General features: G+C 40.3%; 1 protein-coding gene across 1 annotated transcript; it reads left to right on the forward strand.

The window, feature by feature from the left end:
* The first annotated feature begins 1,616 nt into the window (after positions 1-1,616).
* LOC100540521 (protein NPAT) lies at positions 1,617-19,504 on the forward strand. The gene is made up of 18 exons (XM_019612087.2): positions 1,617-1,682; positions 2,743-2,892; positions 3,244-3,304; positions 4,491-4,563; positions 5,036-5,076; positions 6,133-6,363; positions 6,837-6,921; positions 7,198-7,330; positions 7,942-8,033; positions 8,117-8,204; positions 9,253-9,349; positions 9,819-9,950; positions 10,719-12,410; positions 13,542-13,657; positions 13,757-13,865; positions 15,704-15,761; positions 16,189-17,344; positions 18,227-19,504. Exons 1-18 carry the CDS (start codon positions 1,617-1,619, stop codon positions 18,302-18,304), a joined length of 4,458 nt encoding a protein of 1,485 aa, XP_019467632.1. The 3' UTR covers positions 18,305-19,504.
* The last annotated feature ends 88 nt before the right edge of the window (positions 19,505-19,592 follow it).

Raw genomic sequence — 19,592 nt, forward strand, 5'->3', positions numbered from 1 at the left:
AGGGCGTCAGAACCGACCCGAAATACCTGATGGCGGTGGGTGAGGGTGAAGGTTCTGCTGCTCTCCCTTCCCCTCCCCGTGTGTGCCACCTGCGAGGCCGGTCTAAGAGCTCAGCCTCTGTGCAAAGGGTGTTTTCAGGACTGAGGCGGCAGAGCGAACTGTTTAAATGACCGCGTCGTTGGGTTAATGCCAAAGATAAGAGCAAGCGAGGTGGGAGCCGCGTTTTGTTTGAGGGCAGTGGGGCATCAGCACAGCTGCCCAGAGAGCTGCGTGCGCCTCATCCCTGAGGTGCTCAAGGTCAGGTTGGATGGGGCTGTGGGCAGCCTCAGAGTGGGGCAGCCCTGTGCGTGGCAGGGGTTGGGGCTGGGTGGGCTTGAAGGTCCCTTCCAACCCAACACGTTCTGTGATACTACAGAGCAGGTGAGCAGTGAGCAAGTCAGTGAGGTTTTCTGGCACTTTACTTTGGATTTTCCTTCAGTTGTCCATCGTTCTCCTGACCCAGAGCCATTAAAGCTGCGTCTTCAGTGTTCCTCCAGAACAGTTTACTTTAAATTCCACCTAAAATGTGTATTGCTGCTATCTTGAGAACTGAGGATGGGTTGTATCTATTCCAGCAATGCAACAGAAGGTTTCAGGAAACTCCATGCATTTTGAAAGGAGATTTGAAATGACCCAAGGAAGATGAAGATGAAGATTTCTCCCTGAGCTTTGCTGTAGCAAGTTGGTTGAGTTACACGTTCCTGGGCTGACAGCTTATCTGTCAGGCTCTCATTCTCAATAGAAAATCTTGGCTACATCCCATATACAAGGGATGGTCCATCCCAGCTCGTGTTGGCTGGGGCACAGTGCATGCATCGTGTGCACTGAGCTGAGCAGCTCAAGGTGTAGAGCGGGTGTTCCCTGTAGTGAGCTCTGCTCCCCATTAGGGATTCCTCCTCCATGAGGCGTTGCTGAGCTGTGAGCTGGTAAACAGGCTGACAGTGCAGTGCTTCCAGCTGAGGATTTGTTTTCTCTGGCTTTCTGTTGATGCGAGGGTTGGTGGTGGTTGAGTTGATAAACAAGGCTAACATGTAAGATAAGCTCACCCAGAGGAAAATTTGTAACAAAATGTATATTTTTGTAAAGAACGTGAGTGTCAATTGATACTATGAGTTAAGTTTTTTACATTTCTTAAGTAGAGCAAAACAAGGAATCAGTCTTAGTTCAGAAGGAACTCAACATTTTTTGCTTTAGTTTAGTTTTGGCAGTGTTGAAGTTTGTGTAATATTACGTAATTATTAAATACATGCATGAGCAGGTAAGTTCCATTACCTGGAGAATATTGATTCAGCCATTTCTGAAGGTTGGAAGGCCTTACTTTGCAGGCTTGCAAGCATTCAGTCATCCCATGTGGTGATGTAGTAGTAGATTCAAGAAACATTGCAGCTTTTTATGTGTCTACATGATTTGGATGAGAAGAACAGCCATACCAGCACAGATCCAAGCCCTATCTGACTAATACCTTGCCCTCAATCCTGGCCAACAGTGGATGGGAATAAGACCATCATATAATTATATTTTCCCAAAACACACTTATAGCTTTTAGCAAGTTAATGATTTGAGTGTTTTCTAGCAAAATGTGGGTGAAGAATGAAACTGAGTGGCCCTTTCATTTTCACAGTACCACCACGACTACTTGTCAGGTAAGCCAGCTCCTGCATCATGATTGCACCCACGGTTGTTATTCCCAGACTTCAAGATGTGCTTATTGTTTGGAAACCAGAGTGTGGGCTTTTTGTGTCTGGAATGTGGTGCCCTATCCGGATATGTTTGGATCTGCTAGAAGATGTTGTCTTCATGCAGATTTCAAGTCAGCATTTTTCTATAGGCATCATTGACCTATGCAGTCCATTTGCAGGCTCTATGTAAATCCGCATGCTGTTGTATATATAACCTTCATTGTATAATTAGGTTTGTATTTTAATGCCTCTTGAAAATATTTCATGTTCAGTTCTGTTACAGACAGGAAAGGAAAGGCGTTTTCCTTTGTGGCTCTTTGTTCTCAGCTCCTTCATTCAGATTGAGCTCTTTTTATCTTTTAGTGTTATAGCAGTTGTGTGTTAAAGCAGGACTTGAGAAGCTTGATGAAAGCAGACTGTATTTACTGAGGGTTGTAATTTTGGAAAAGTAGATTTTTTTCAGCGTGCGTCCTATTATGGTAACTGTCAAGTCCTGGGGTGTATGGGGTGTGCAGATGGCACCTCATGCATCTGTTCCAAATGAAAATCACAGGAATCGAGTGAGGAGAATGTTTTTATTTTGTTAACTTTTGTACAACGTATTTGTGGAAAAAAGTTAGAAACACCGTTCTATCAATTGCACTGTTTTCTACCTGTTTTAGAACAGGATGTGTGCAGAGTTACTATTGCACAGTATTCCTTTTAATGGGGAATTCCTCTAGAAGTCCTTTTAACTATCAGACTATGCTGTTCAGTCCGTGTGAGTTTCATGTGTTGGTCTCTTGAGCCAAGGATCGGAAGTTGTCAGTAGTGCCCCCTTCCAGCCTTGAGTTGTTTGTAACCACAGTGGAGTATCAGCCATGTTTGGTCCTTTCTGGTTTTAAAGGAATATTTTGCAAGATGTATGTTCTTTTAAACTAACTCTACATCCTCATCCAGCATAGAAATCCTCAGCAAGAGGCTCAGCGCTGTACACAGCTGTTTGTGTTAATGCTTTGATGTCCACTCGGGAGAAGAAATGTAGAAATATAATGGTTTTATCTCATTTGTTGCAGGGTATTTACAACAGGAAAAGCTTCTAGCTACCTGCCGTGAATTTATTTTAGAAAGCTCTGATTTGAAGGAATATGCAGAGCACTGTACAGAGGATGGGTTCATTCCAGCCTGCTTGCTGGTGAGTTGGTTTTCTGAACAGTAAGGTAAATTGTGTTCTACCAATGGTAAAGAAAATTAAGGTTTTTCAGGGTAATGATTGCTTCTGAAATGCTGTTTAAAATGATGTGAAGATGAGTTGAGGATGTGCAGGTCTGACTGCAGATCGTTCACTTCAAATTCTGTGTTTGTTGTTGCATTTTGTGACATCGGTTGCACTGTGCGTGGTTTGAGATGGCTCAGCACCAGCAGCTGAGGGTCAGCAGTGTTAGTCTTCTGAAGAGCTGCTTAAATGTGATGTGATACAGCAGATGAAGAGTAAGTTATTAGAGAAGATTCTAAAATCAGTGTGTTTTTCTTTTTTTTTTTCCAGTCCCTGTGTGGAAAAAACTTGACAACTATTCTTAATGAATATGTAGCCATGAAAACAAAAGGTAAAGCTTCAGAACAAAACTCTTTTAAAATTTTTCTTATTTCTCTGTTGTGAACTTCCTTGAGGGAGAGGAAATTTCTCCACCTGTATTTGGATTTAGTGCAACTTTCTGTCTGTGCTGTAAGATTTCTCCATTATGTAGGCAGCTATGAATTAGAACACTGTTTTGTGAGCAAATTGTCTTTGGAGTTTCCATACTAGGTATTCTGACTTCATGTTTGAGTGAAGCACAAACATACAGTAAAGTGTGCAGAATGTGTAGGGTTGTGTATTTTAAGTTGTGCTGTTTCCTGTGAGATAAAAGCCAAGAAGAATCCTCTGGTATGAAATGTTTCTTGTCTGGTTTTTAGAACTGATTAAAATAAGTCTGAATAAATTAATATTTTATATGAATAGTAGAAGGAGAGTTAGAGCTTTTCTTGTTCAAAGTTTAAAAGCAGTTACTGAGCTTCTGCATGTTGCCTAGTCTTAACACTTTTTATACATGTTGCATGATAGGCTGTAGTAGTGTTTAGATTCAAGACTTGTAATTTAAGAAACGTCAGGGTTGGATTACTTTTTAAATATTGGTCTTTTCATGCTATGTTTAATAGGAGTGGCAGCTCAGGCAGAAATATACTTCCTTCATAGCAGTTTTACCTTGGCACCTTGAAAATAGTATGAATGAATCTGCTTGCTTCCTTTCATTTATACTTGAATGTTCTGTACTTCGAGTAGCAAATGGTTTTACTTGTTTCTGCCACAAAATAAAGCCTGACTTACAAAGGGCCATATGCCATGTTACAATCTTCAAAATCATCCAAGTGGCTTGGGAACATAAATCCCACTTTCAGAACTGAGGAAGTTAGTTTAGGTCAGCGTGTGTTTGCCCAGGTACCAAAACCATATGCAGGTTCCATTGAGAAATACCATCTTGAACATCTTCCCCTCAGTTTCATTTAGGCTTCTAAAAAAAACTGAGAACTGCTTCCATGACGAGTGTATATTCTATCAAATCAAGTTCTTTAAATTAGGAGTTGGGGCTCTCTAATTAGCAGAATACTGAGAAGACAAATAGATAACTACGGTTAAATGGTGCTTGAATCATCCCATCATAATTAGTTTGACAGTGATTTTAATTTTTCTCTACGTGTTCCCTGTCGTAGGCATTTTAAATGTGTTTCTTATTTTGTTATGGCTTGCTTTAGAAACAACAAACGAAGTTCCAGCGATGATGTCATCTCTGTGGAAAAAATTAGACTACACACTTTCTCAGATAAGGTAATGCAGTTTTGCAATCGAAAAAGTAAATTGTGCCGTAAGATTGAGACCCTACGTTGCTCAGCTCTCCTTATCATTGTATGAGAATGGCTTTGCTATCTATTGCCTCTGAAAGATGATGAAAGAGAGAGGTATGGAAGAGCTGGTAGTTATGCAGACATTTCAAGATAACACCCTCCTTATCTGCTGTTATGGTTTTATATGTGGCCTTCCAGTCATAAGGGAATACATTATGAGTCATATAGAATCCGAAACCATTGTGGTTACTTGATCAAAAACCTAACACATTCTTCATTTGAAGAATCTGTGGCCATTGTTTAGAAGTGTAAAAATAAAAATCAGTAGATAGAAGCTTACTGAAGAAATGCTTGACTGTGAGCAGACTGATGTTAACTGTATGATGCCATCATGATGCATAGTTGAATGCTTCCAGTATGCTCCATTCATTTACATATCCTGCTTTATTTTCTAGGAGCATGCAGGGCTCCACGGGGTTTTCTGCTAATCAGAGGAGTAAGTATCTGAACCATTCATGTGGGATCAGTTGGCTTTATGTTCTAATGATGATTTGGTAAAAAAAAAAAAAAAACAAGGGAATGCTGCAGCAAGCAGTAACTCAGCCTTATTCTTAAAATATTGCTATATCTCTACTGCAGTAGTTTTTAGCATGTGACCGCTGTCTTCAGCATGGCCTGTGGATTACTGTGATGGTCAGGAGACCAAAAAGAAAAGCTGAGCCTTTTGCAGGTGATTCAAAATGTCAGTGTAGCATTTTCTTATCTGCTGAAATCTTTTTTTCCTTTAATGCTGTTCAAATGTCTAAAAACTGCTGCTTGAATCCTGAAGCTGTTGACTTAATTTGTGGTTCACAGAGGAACTGAAAATGTAACCAGTCTTATTACGATGTGTTTCCAATGAATGACAGTTAGAAAGATTATTTTCATGTGAACATATATCAAAGCAAAATATATTTCTAACAAAAAAGACACTTGTTCTGTCGAGAACTGTTTCTTCTATTGCAAAAACTGCTGAGAGAACTTCTAAGGGCAAAGTTATTTAACTTGAAAATACATTTTTTACTTTGTAGCACTATTGAGTAACCTGTATGAGAAAAGGGAACATGAAATATAAATAATAATTATTTTTGGATCTGAGACTCACTGGGTTGGATGGCATTCTGTTGTTTGAATTTGCCAGGTTTGGTATGATAAAGAAATACAACAAATAGCCTTGTCTTAGCTATTCCAGCTAAGGTCAACTAAGAGTTACATTTTGTGTAGTGAAATGTCATTTGGTATGATTTGTTCCCCTAAATGTTTAAGCAGTGGTATGAGCATGGTTACAATGTCAATGTAGGTTGTCTGTACTTGAGTCCTTTTGGTTCAAACCTGTAATGCAGAAGACAAAGATGAGTGATGCTTGTTGAGTTTCATAAACTAAAGCACAGAAAAGTTCCAATGAAACATCTGTAATTAGGTCTAAAATTACTATATTCAAAGACTGTTTCTTGGAAGTCAGTATCCTTTTTAAGATCGTTTATCATATATTTTCTTTCTTTATTATCTCTAGCACGTACAAGAAGTGGAATTGTAGAAATGAAACGACAGAGAATGCTTCAGCAATCAGCTCCTCCAAATTCAGGACTGCTATCTGTAGCCCCTCAGCCAGGACCACAGTATCTCTCTTCTACTGTATCTCCTCAAGTTATCCACAAACCAGCAATAAATCAGAGTATATCACAGGCAAGACTGAACACATTGTTTGTTCACCAGCCACAAGCCCAGGAAAACAAGATTGGCAGTAAGTGACACTTTTGGTTTTTTTTCTTTAAAACATTTATGTCTGTGGAAAGTCTGGATATAGGTGAATATTCTTCTAGAATTGGGGCTAATCATCTGCTACTGAAAAAGTTTTAGAGAATTTCAAGCTCTCCATAACAATTGAAGTGATTAAAATAAATGGAGTGCCAAAAGAGAAATGGCTCCTGCAAACTTGCGTGCTAACATGGGTTCAGAGATCAGAAGTGCATCAATTTGTCATTATTTGATTATCTGTAATCACACTCTCCCAAGGCACTTGTAGCAGAGAAAATAAAGTTTTTCTCAGTATATTTAGAAGGCGTGCTTCTCATTCTCATGATAATACCAAACTGTTTTTGATGAATTCCATGGAGTTGATTGGAATGTGATAAATAATGTGAAGATTTCTATACTGCCTTAAGAATGTCAATGGAAAAAATATTTATGTTGTTGTCTTTTTCTGCCTTTATAAAGCAGGAGATTTCATACACATTCAAGTTCCAGCATCACAAGAACGAAAGCTTCACTCAAACTTGCTTTCTCCAGGAAGGAGAAAAAGGTAACTGCTTCTTTTAGATTGTGTAGAGATTTTCCAGTGCTGTAATCCTTAGCATAAGTGAAATGCAGTTTGCCACTGTGCTGTTTATCCACTGTGTGTGTATATTTCTAACTTTTATGAACTCAGACACAATGTATGCATAAGAGATAGTGAAGAGAGATTTTGTTGTATTTCCAATATGTGGTTAATTTTATGTTGATTACAATCTTTCATTTGCTAAGAAGGAACAAAAGTATTTGATTTAGTAAACATAACAAATTGCCTGGAATGTTTCAGTGAATCTCAAAAGAGGAAAAGTGTGGCAACATCTGGACCTCCTGCAGGAAGTAGAAGTTCTCAGGATCCTGATGAAGTAATAATAGAAAAAGAAAGTGAGCCACTTGAAGAGTTTATAGATGGTAACTTCCCAGTGAGTATATGATTATGGAAGGTATTTACATTTAAGAACCAACTTCAGACTAAAGAGAACTACATTTTTGTGTTGTTTGTTGTAGGAATTACAGAAATTAACTTCAGAAGCTAAATGTATTGTTTTATATTTGAACTTGCTCTTTGTATTGAGCTTGTGAGTATAGCATGTTTAGGCAGAGTTTTGGTGTTGTTTTTTTTTCCTTGATCTATTGACTTTGCTAAGACACATATGAGCTGTTAGAATACTGTTATTTTTTAGCAAAGGAAAACCAGAAAGCACAGTAAGCCTTGCTGTACTTCAGGAGAGCAGAGAGAGTGATGCTTGTGATGCTTTTCGTAGAGATGTTGTGCAGTCATAGATGCCCTGTCCTGATGGACAGTAAAGATGCTGCATCAGAGGTAAGTCAGCTTATTCAGAAGGAGGAGGACTTTGTAACAGTGACACAAGAAGTAGTTAAGTAGAGCTTGCCATCGGTGTCTGTTGTCTCAGAGAGTGTTTTGTGTATTGAATTGATTGTTTGATTTTACAAGCAAGTTGGAAATTTATGCTTCTGTTTTGGTGATAATAAAAAATAAAAAGACTGACTGCTTTAAAACTCTACTTTCTAGCAATTGATTATTGAAAATGCCAGAGAAAAGATCCTGAGCAACAAATCTCTTCAGGAAAAGCTAGCTGAGAACATTAATAAAATCCTGGGCAGGTAATAGAAGGAACCTCTACATTTCATCTGCATGCTTCTTTGTTTTATTTTTGAGTTCTGAACTAATAACTGTTCTGTTCCAGTGATGGCAGTGTCACTCAGGCACCTAAACAGGCAGAAAGTGGCCCAACAGAACAAGAGACTTCAATTGATGAAATCCTTGGACTTCAGGTGGGTCTGGTTTGCCCTTTTTACATTTTTGAAGATCAGCTACATCAGAATGATCAGTAATGGAGACTTTGCTGAACCTGTGCCTACCTTTAATCTGGCGTTGTCTTCCTCTCCTCTTTCTCCTTCCCCTCTCTATGAAAGACTGCTAAGCCCATCTAATGGATAACTTCTGCTCAAGGGACAGTCCCACAACTTCCCTTTATAATCATCATCTCTTATTTAGTTGGTGAGCTGGTTCAAGGTCTGAACCAACAGGCTACTGGTCTTCTGCTGGAGTTAGCCAGTTTAACACTCTGAATTCATTCTTCACTGTGCAGGGCAGTGGAAGCACGCAGCAGGATTGCAAGGCAGGGAAGTGGGACCACTTCTGGCATATCAGAGAGTTATAGAGAACTTAGAAGATCTCCTGGAGGTCATGGCAGATGACCTGCCGTGTATTTTGTGTTTGAATTCTTGAAAAGGCACTGAATGCCCCACTCATCTTCTTCATCAGGCTGCTACCAAAGAAGTCAGCCTGGAGCAGGAACCTTAGATCAGTGTCCTATGCAGCTGTGCCTCCCAGCTGCCTGCCACAGGAAAGTAGTCATGTTGTAGAACAGAATGAGTAGATTAAAGGAAACTGTCTTTTGCATAGTGTTGTCTTACAGATGTATGCAAAAACAGGAAATCAAAGTTCGTTTGGGGATTTTTTGCCTGTGGTTGGCTAGTGCAGGCTTACAGTATTCACACGGTCTATATGAGCTTCCACTGTACCCTGAAATTCAGTCTTTCTTAACAAATGCTTGTCATTATTTAGAGAGTATCCCAACATGCATGTGAAGGCTGTAATGTGAGACAGAAATGTTGGGATTTTTCAGGGCTTTATTTCTTCAGTTGTTAATATTTTTACAGACACAAAATGCATGGCAGAAACATTTCCTATGTTTGTCTTCATGTTTATGTGATGAACAGAAGTAACAGAAGTGAAAATAAGATGGAAACGATTCTTACCCATTTTTCTTTGAGCTGTGAAAACGATTCTCTAACAGCTGTGCATGTCTTGTCATAGGGTGAAATTCATATGTCGGAAGAGGCTATACAGGACATTCTGGAGCAGACAGAATCAGATCCAGCTTTTCAAGCGCTCTTTGACTTGTTTGATTATGGTAGGGTATATTATTCCAAATTGTACCATTGTTATAAAACATCAAGAATTATGATATTTTTTTCAAATGTTCCTTGAGGAAGCAAAGCTAGCTCAGCAGACTTCTTTGTATGAGAAATAGTCTGTATGGCATCTGTGTCCTGTGAGTTGGAGTTGGATTCTGGTAAACATGACTGTGAAGTACAGAGGATTCATTTGGCTGAAACTTTAGACTTTTCTGATATAAGGGATGATGGTTCGTGTCCGTTTTTCAATTCTTTTGTGTTATTTTTCTATTTGATCAGGAATATCCTTGCATAAAATATGTTTCTGTACTGTTGCTGGATTTATAATGAGTACAGAGTTTTTGATGTGTTTAAGGATAGTGTTTCTTGAACTTGAAATCTAAATGCTTCATTTAAAATGCATGAATTACATTTGTATTTAAAATAATATATTTAATCATTCATCATGGTCTATTTTGAAAATAGGGAAGAACAAGGTAAACAAGAATTTGCCTGCTGGTATTTCTGGTCAGAGTGGGGTAGAAAATACAATCCTGGTAGATGCGGATAACCTGGAAACACTTGAAAGTTCTTTAGGAACAGAAGAAACTAGTAAGTGTAGGTTTGGTTGTGTTTTGTTGTCTGTTGTTGTTTGTTACCTGTTGTTTTTTTTTTTCCCTTTAAAATTCCTTCTAATCTGTTCATTTTTCATGATGAAAGTATTTCCAGACAGTTCAGTTGTACATCTCAAAACCTTAATATTTTTGGTACTAATACGCCATCTGATGTTTAGATTGTATTGTCATATGGATGCACTTAGTGTGTAAGAAAGTTTCAGGCTATTAAATTTTTGCAATTACTGTTGTTAAGCTCCTGTATGAAAGCAGAATATCTGCAAAACTTTTCTCATTCAGAACAGATATTCTATGCAATTTTCACTGTAGAACACATAAAGATAATATTTTACATCTAACCTTACTACTCTTTTCTGTCTGTTCTGTAATGTGTTGGTTAATTGATCCCCAAAATAGCCTTACTCTGGACAAAAGGTTTGTCTGCCCCATTCTTAACAACTGTCAGTCAGTAGCAGGTATTGAAAAAAAGCCAAGCAATATATTTATCCCGAAATATTCTATGAGCCACTGACCTCTTATGCATATGCTTATTATTTATGCTCAGACTGAATTACCAGGTTGTCCAATCTGTGTAATCTAACTGTATTTTTCATGTACTCTCCACGCAACTTGAAAGTAAGGATGAGTAGTGTTATTCCTACTTCATTTTATGTGGATGGCTTTCCACTGAAGTGATTAGTTAACTCTAAGACCCTGTAAAATTATCATTCTTTGTAATAATTGTGGAACCAATTTAGTCTCTGTTTTACAGGTGATAATTCTAGAGAAGTGCTGTCCTGTAAGGGTTTTCAGTTGGAAGAAACATCATGCAACTTGAAGAACCCCGTTAATGATGACGATATGGCAAAGAAAAATGCAACCACTGACCAATTGAATGGGAATTGTAGGCTAAGGAAGGAGGCTGACGTACTTAAAACCATTACCCATGAACATATTGGTGAGCTGGAAATTGCTTTTGACTCTGTGCCTGTTCTGACTGAATCTAACAAGAGGCAAATTTCTGATAGCGAACGTCGTGAACACTGTCAAGATACTTATGGTAAAAAAGACTCGTCCACACTAGTACCTGGAAGTGAAAAATGTATGGAAATTGAAAAAGATACACTAAGTCATAGTGCTCAAATTAGTCCTAATTTGGAATATGTTCATTCTGGTAGTCCGCAGATTCCTTTGGTTTCGTTGGAAGACGGTTGTAGAGCTGGTGAGAACAGAACACAGCCTGCAAGTAAATGTCACTTTTCACCACACACATCGGTACCTGAAAAAACACTCACTAAAAGTCCTCCTGATAGAAGTCCTGTCCACAGTGCCCTGCTGAGAAAAAATAATACATCAATTGCTAGCCCATCAGCAGATTCAGGAAAAGAACAGGCTGTAACGAGTGATACAGCTCCGTTACTTAATATTTCACAGGAGAACTTGAGCCACCATACTAACCAGCAAGATCAGAGTGTGCAGTCAGACTGTGCTGCAAAATCCACAGTGAATATGTCGGATCTTGACAAAACAGAGTTGCAGCTTGAAGCTGCTGGTACTTGTAAAAAAACACAGTCAGATGATCAGCATGCACTCGATAACCCTAAGAAAGACTTTAACCTCCCTTCAGGACTATCGAACTCAGAGGGAGCACAAGTGGAAATGCAAGAAACTTCATCTTCTGCAAAAGCAGATACTGATAACATGTATTTTTCTTCTGGTGATGATGCGTGTACAGGAATTTCTGTAGTATCCACTGAAAATAATCTTACTACAACTGAAATGTGCCGCTCTCCTCTCCCAGAAACTGCTTCCTCAACAGATGAATCGAGTACCGAAGCCAAAAGCACAAGTGGTGCATCTTCCAGTAGTCAACCAATGGATGTTGATCCTTCTAATATCATGTCCCTGAAGATCATCATCAGTGATGATCCGTTTATTTCATCAGACACAGAGTTAAATAATGCTGTTTCCAGCATCACGGGAGAAAATTTGCCAACGATAATATTGTCATCTCCAGCCAAATCCCCGAGCAAAACTGCAGGCCTGTCCAAGTGTCTGACTTCAGAAGACACAGAGAAGAGTGCAGAGTCAGCTTTGGCAGAGCAGAATCTCCTTGTGCTCAGACCTAAGGATCCTGTGGTCACTGCAGTTAACACTCAGAATGAGGACTGCACTGTTTTTTCAGTTGCAAGTACAAGTAACCTTTCCAAGGAAGGAGGGTTTATTCAGTTGATGCCAGCAACGAGCACAGCTTTTGGCAGTACAAACAACCTGTATATAGCCACCTGTGTGACTGATTCAGCTGCCTTAGGCACGGCTGTAACTCCTTCCAACGTGGTTGTATTGCCTGGCAGCTCTATGCCTCTCGCTGCCCAAGCACCAGCAGTCCAGCAATTACGGACTCCTCCTAGATCCAGCAGTACATTTGCAGGAAACCAGACTATCTCCCCAAGCTTCCCACAAGGTAATTTCACTATTTCAAAAATGATGTTGTGTTTCATTCTTTTGTAAAAGTAAGTTGAATTTTTAAGCGTTGCTCTTCCTGCCCCCTGAAACTAGGAACTTGTGAGCGTGTTAATTGCTGCTAAAATTAAATAAAAGCTGTGGAGAGTCCCTGTCTGCTATGCGTGGTAATTCTGTGCGATAGAATGCAAACAGTAGGTACTTCCACTAAGCATCAAAAGGAACTACTTGATGTCCGTATTTCTGCCTTTAATTCCACCTTTAATTCAAAGTTCAAGACTTAAGATAGCTACATTTTACTACATCATTTAATTTTGAACCATTTCTCAAAAAAAGGAAAAGTATTTGATTAAAGGAGCCTATCAAAACTAATAATGACACCTGTTTTCTAGTTGAAATGTATAATAAGGACCATGAAGATTTTCAAAAAAGGCAGAGATTTTCCTGCCAAAGGTTTGGCTATGCATAATTCTAAGAAATTCTGTCTTGAAGCTTTTATTTTCACTTCCACATGTATGTAGGTCGCTCTGAATGTAATGCCTCTATTTATTTCCATGGAAACTACAACAGATAGAGCACTATCTGGTAGAGCAAATTTTCAGCTACAAAGGACTATTTTCAACATAGTCACTGCCATTAGCTCTGCACTTTTGCCAGCAATGAACAAGAGGCTGCATGTCACACTCGTAACAGTCTGCTCCAGCAGATGCGATCAACTGCGATTCACTGCTGCTATCACCATGGAACCATGATGTTGCTAGGAAAAAGTTGCTGCCCACACGGTCCACTTTTCACTGTGCTCACAGCCACTGTTGGTCTCTGTAAACATTCAGCAGATGTTGATGGATTTCCATTGGTGACATCTTTTCCACGTGCGGGAATTCAGTGGCAAACCTTTGATCCATACGCGCTCCCATGTCAGATGCTATTGTGTCAGACTGCCCCTCTGCTGCCAACTGTCACACAGCAACAAAATGCCATGGGATATTGGTGGGAAGGTTCAATCTCTGCAATACTACCATCATCCACCTCTGACATCGTGGGCCAACATCGTAAAATAGGAGGCATTACTTCTGGAGCAGCCTTTCATTTTTCTTTCTGTACAATTGTAATACTTTGATATGTTTTTTAGGTTCTGCCATTATAATCACATCTCCAGTGCAGCCTGTTTTGCAAGGAATGGTGGGAATGATTCCTCTCTCAGTAGTGGGACAAAATGGGAATTCCTTCTCAGCGCCTGCCCGCCAGGTAGCCTGTCACAGAACAGTTTGTCTCTTTTCAAAATTAAAGCTCAAGTGATAAGATTTCTTTTGCTAAACTGTAACTGAATGTTTTGATTCTTCTAAGGTTTTGCATATGCCTGTAGCTAATCCAGTGTGCAACAGAAATGTCCCAAAACTTCCCATCCCACCCAAATCACAAAAGATTCCTGGAGCAAGAAGCAAGACCAATGCAGGTATTCACTTTGCGTTCTTGAGGAGGGCAGAATACAAGTGGAGGTTCTAAAGACATACGAGTTCTGAGTAATAAATGTTTATAAATAATTTTGTGATTATGTGTGTGTGTATAGATATATAGGAAAATATTTAATAGAGGTGTTGCATATTTATATTTTCTTTAAAAAAGCACTCTGCTGTTTTCTCCTTGCAGTTTCAGTTACACACTTCTGTGTATTGATTTCACTGAGCCATTGCAAATTCAAAAAAGACCAGAGTTAGAGCCTCTACTTAGTATTGAGGAGGGGGTAAAGAATTTAAAATCAAAAATATAAAATAAATTTAGTCACAAGGACAGGCTCTCTTCCGGATGGGGGGTGACTTCAACCATTCTGATATCTGCTGGGAAAACAGCAAGCTGCAAGCAGTCCAGGAGACTCCTGGAGAGGCAGCTGTCTGGTTCAGGTATTGGACAGTCCCACCGGAGGTGAAGTGTTGCTGGGCCTGGCGCTCAGTAACGTGGAAGAGATCGTTAAAGAGGTTAAGATAGGAGACAGGGCTGCAGCAACTGTGCCCTGGATGAATTTGTGATCTTGAGGAACATGGGCCTGGCAGAGTAGAGTCAGGACTCTGAACTTCAGGAGAGCAAACTTCAGCTGTTTAAGGAATTGTTGGGTGAGATCCCCTGGGAAGCTGTCCTTAGGGAAAATGGAGCAGAACAGAGCTGGCAGCACTTTAAGAATGCCTTTCTGAGAGCATAAGAGCTCTCCATCCCCTAGAATAAGAAATCAGATAGTTGAGGAAGGAAATCACCATGGCCGAGTAAAGACCTGGTGGCCAGGCTAAGGAAAAATAAAGTATAAGCAGTGGAAGCAGGAATCAGTGCCCTGGGAAGAATAAAAGGAAGCTGTCTGTCCGTGCCTGGGGCCCCAGTACAGGAGGGATGTGGAGCTCTTGGAGGGAGTCCTGAGGAGGGTCACAAAGATAGAACACCTCTCCTATGAAGACAGGTTAGGGGAACTGGGCTTGTTCAGCTTGCAGAAGAGAAGGCTCTGGAGAGAACTCATTGTGGCCTTCCAGTACTTGAAGGGAGCTTACAAGCAGGAGGGGGACCTACTTCTTACACTGTCTGATAGTGACAGGATGAGGAGGAATGGCTTTAAACTAAAAGAGGAGATAAACTAAAAGAGGAAATTTAGGTTAGATGTTAGGATTAAGTTTTTCACTCATAGGATGATGAGGCACAGCTGCCCAGAGAAGCTGTGGGTTCCCCATCCCTGGCAGAGCTCAAGGACGGGTTGGATGGGATTCTGGGTGGCCTCAGGTGGTGGGGGACAGCCCTGCCCATAGCAGAGGTCTGGAACTGGATGATCTTTAAAGTCCCCTCCAACCTAGGCCTTTCTGTGGTTCTATGACAACTTGTGCATTAGCCAATCTACCTTTTTTAAAAAAAAGCTGTGGGCTTAGGCATAAAAGTGAAATAGAATGAAGCTGCAAATTAAGAAGAAATTGAGGATGGTGCTTTTAGTCTGCATTCTGGTTCTCTGATGGGTGACCAAGAGAGCTCCCTGTAGTTACTTCCCTTCTACTTGGAAATCTTGGCTGTGCATTTCTAAGTCCAGCTCTATTGGTTTTTGTCTTGCCAGACATCTGCTACCCACGTGTAGATAGCAGGCTTCTTGGTCATGCTCTTTGCTAATCTGTTAATCTGTATATTTTGAAGTAATGAAAAAGTTGCAGTGCTTTCTTGCTAGATTTTTATTGATTCTCTACCAGGTAAAGTGTCATTGCACAAATAGTGAGATAATGTACTCCAAATAGCAGTAGTAGTCTACCAATGCTTTATCTCTTGTTCTAGGAAAACCAGTACCGAGTGTATCCGAAACGTCAAACCATATAAATGCTCGAACACAAAGGTAAGAAGTACCAGGCATTCAAAGCTGCTTGCCTTCTCCTGCCATGAATTTCTTCGTACAGCACTGCCTAGGAGGAAGGCAGCTTTTTGAACAATGGCATAAGTAGGATCCCCCATCTCTTTTCCCAGGTCGAAAAGTGGCAGCCTCTCTACTGTTTCTTTGTACAGGCTCCGTTTCTTACCTTATTGTCATCCCTTCTGGCCTCTGAACTTTGTGCAGTCACTATTCCCTATTCTCAGTATTTTGTGTGTTGATAACATTTATTTGTAGATTGAAGAGAGCTGTAACAAGTTGACGAGGTCAAAATGAAATGATATCATTTTGATAATTCAGCTTTCTCTTAATTTTAACTATCATTTTAACAGCTGAGCTAAAATTATGCAGTAAGAACAAGTGTGTTGCTGAAGTATTTTCACCTCTTTTTCAGGACTGGAAATTCAGACAAGCTTATCACTGCAGAGGTAGGAAGGAAAACAGAGGAGAATTTGCCTGCTGCACCAGCAGAGAGCACAAGCTCAAATTCGAGACAAGGTGAAAGTCACAGGAGAGTGCTTTGCTTTGATAATATCCTGCCTGCTGCAGGTGGAAACACCCAAGCTCAGACTGCTAAGAGTTTGCCCCAAAAAGAAAGAAATGAAAACTCTTCATTTGCTGTTGATTCGGCACCATCCTCTGCCAAAGCACAGGCAGCAAAGCGAGAGAAAGATAAAACGTTGCCTAGAATTCTCTGTAAGCCAGAAATTGCTGGCAACAGAAGCACAGCTGTGAAGGAGCCACAGCCCGAGCGGAAGGTTGTAACGGCAGGGCTTCCCTCAGATCCTTTCCACAAGGCCACAGCAAATAAAGAAAATGAACTGCGAAGAGATAGTGATGAAAAACAGAAGAACCAGGACACTGCCAAACTGTCCAATGGCCAGCAGAGTGTTAGCTTGTGGAGTGAGAAGACAGTTGCTTCGGTGCAAGAGCTGAACAAGAAGCAAGGATCACTGTCAAATGGGAACAGCAAATCTTCACCACCCGTTTCTCTGTCTTCAAAGGAGCCAAAGCGAGAAGCAGCTAAAGTTTCCAACCAGGGCCTTTGCCTGTCAAGTCCGTTCACCAAGCAGTGTGTGGAAATGTTGCAGGACATTCAGTGGCACAGCCCCAGTAGTAAAACAGTTGAAAACGGCGAATTGCCAGTACCCCGTACCCCATCTGGAGTTGGAGACAGGCATACAGATGACACCACAGATAGCGTACGAACCCCAACCTGCCGGCGTTTCAACGAGGACAGTGCAACCCCTAGAATCATGGTCCCTCCTGCCACACCAGACCTGCCTGCCTGCAGCCCTGCTAGCGAAACTGGCAGCGAGAACAGCGTCAGTATGGCTGCCCACACACTGATGATCCTATCCCGGGCTGCCATTGCGAGGACTAGCACTGCAACTCCTCTGAAGGACAACACCCAGCAGTTCAGGTCTTTAAGGAGCACAGTAAAGAAAAGGAAACTGGAGGACTTGAATGAGGGTGAGAGGAATTCTCGTTCCACAAATAGGAAAGAACTCCAAAGCTCTCCAACACCATCAAAAAAGAAGAAAATAAAGGTAAGTACAGGCACTATTGAAATCATGAATGTATTAAACATGTATATTGTTTGTAATGGTTCAGAGGTACTAGTCCAAATCCCTGACATCCTATTTATGTTTGTCAGTTAACACTACCTCTTGGGCCTGTTCTGAACTAAGAGTTCTCTTAAGGTGAGTGAACTCTTCAGATACTCGTAGAATCACAAGGTTGGAAAGGACCTACAAGATCATCTTGTCCAACTGACTCCTATCGACTGTCCAGTCATACCTAAAATCAAATGATTTCCTTTAAAAAATGAATGAGTTTGTAAATTCTAACTTTAACTTAAATTCCTAGATTGAATTCAGAAATCAGGCCAATTTAGACTACAGCTTTCTAAAATCCAAACTGCTCCTACATCCTTATTTACTACTAGGACTACAAGCCTACATTTGGTATATTCTTCCACTTTGTAGTGCAGAGAACTTTGCCTTTGACTTGAGAGTTTAGCAAATAGCAAAGGTGTGAGTGAGACACAAAAAGGTGATGTATGTCAGCAACCAAAAAGGAGGCACAGTATAACTTTGTTACAACTAAGCATGGCATTCACATACTCCTGACATATTCTAAGTGAAAAGCAATCAGTAACTCATCCTGCAGTTTTCCCAGGGCTGGGAAGTGTGCCTGTTGGAAGTAGGGGAGCTGCTGCTTAACTGAATTCCTGCCTCCAAGCACGCACTTTGTACGCTGCAGGTATAAAGAAGACTGTATGCACTTTGGTATCTGATTTCTGACTGAGCTTTGTGGAGTTATCTCTGCAAAGGAAATGGAAGGATGAGGGAAGAGGGAATGCTTCCAGACTGCTTTGGTTCTGCCAGCTTCTCAGTATCTAACACAAGTGTTCATTTCTTCTCCTACAGAAAAAGAAGCTCCCAAATTCTTTTCCAGCAGGAATGGATGTGGACAAATTCTTGTTATCTTTGCATTATGATGAATGAAAGAAGGTGAACTGTGACAATATAGAGCTAGGTATCGTTATTGCTGAGGTTTTGCATGAGAAATTAGTTCTGAAGGGTGAGTTGCACTTTCAGTGCACTGAAGTTTCACTTTATGGCAAAATCATGCTGTTTCTGAAGCAGGTTGCTACGTGTAAATATTGAGTTGGTATATGTTTATTTTTGAAAAAGCACTTGCGTAATTATAGAGCCATTTAATTTGCAAAGTTGTAAATTTGTATAAATGTAATGTTAAGAAGTTGTATGTTTCCCATTATACCCCGTTGTCTGTGCTCTGCTGCATTCTCTGTTACCCACGGGAACTGCTTCGTCCCTTTGCACAGCAGTTGTGCATTTGAAGGCGGCGTTTGTAGTTCACTGTTCTGAGCCCTGGGTGGTTAACCTCCAGCTTCCCTTCCTTGCTGAATCCCACAGGAATTTCACCTTTGGCTCTGACTGGTTTGGACTCAAAGTCTGTTCTCCTGGAACCATCAGACCTGTGTTGTAAGGCTTTGAGGGAATGAACAGAAATACCCAGTAACTAAACAGAAGGGAAAAAAAAAAACCCCAAAACCCACCCAAAGCATTTCTAATCTCTTGAAGGTTTTCCCAACCAGGCATTGAGATAGAGGAATTTCAATTTGTGTAGGCCTCACATGTTTACAGCGTTTGTTACACAGGATGTCTTTAATGCAAAATTACTTCCAGTATGAATACTTCAACTGTAGCCACAGCCAGACAAGGATTTCAAGTGCTCTACTGCAGAGGTAAATTCTTTCATCCATCATTTGTACTGCTGGGAAAGCATTTGTTAGTATTACTTATCCTTTAGTGAGACACAGTAAAATTTGCACCTCATCTTTCTGTTTAACATAGGACTTGCTGTAGTTACAGAAACTCTTCAGGAGAAGAGCAGCTCAACCTGCATTTTATGTATTAACATTAGCATGGGAGCACCCTAATCCTTGCTCTAATACTGCAGAATGCTCTCTTCTGGTGTCCTCCTTTGTTCTCAAGTTACTGAGGTCTTAATGCAAGTTTTCATGTTAGAGAGCTGTACAGCAACAGGGCAATGTTTCAGATAGTATACAAGGATTCCTAAGGAACCAATATTATGCAGTAGATGTTTATATTAAACCCATCCAATAACTAAATACTGCATAGCATTTACAGCTTGAATAAATATTTTTGTTTTAATAACAAGTGTGTCTTGTTTAACGTTTTGTTTGTCAGCCAAGCAATTTGGTGGATGCTGTATAGATGTGTTCTGGTGGTATATAGATCAGTCATT

This window comes from Meleagris gallopavo, chromosome 1 (assembly GCF_000146605.3).
Source record: "Meleagris gallopavo isolate NT-WF06-2002-E0010 breed Aviagen turkey brand Nicholas breeding stock chromosome 1, Turkey_5.1, whole genome shotgun sequence".
NCBI lineage: Eukaryota > Metazoa > Chordata > Aves > Galliformes > Phasianidae > Meleagris > Meleagris gallopavo.

Excerpts from the sequence above, each read along its gene's own strand:
- LOC100540521 (XM_019612087.2), top strand. The coding sequence starts at position 1,617 with ATGTGGGTGAAGAATGAAACTGAGTGGCCCTTTCATTTTCACAGTACC. Across the intron at positions 6,922-7,197 it reads TCTCCAGGAAGGAGAAAAAG|TGAATCTCAAAAGAGGAAAA; the intron begins GTAACTGCTTCT and ends GGAATGTTTCAG. Across the intron at positions 8,034-8,116 it reads ATTAATAAAATCCTGGGCAG|TGATGGCAGTGTCACTCAGG; the intron begins GTAATAGAAGGA and ends GTTCTGTTCCAG.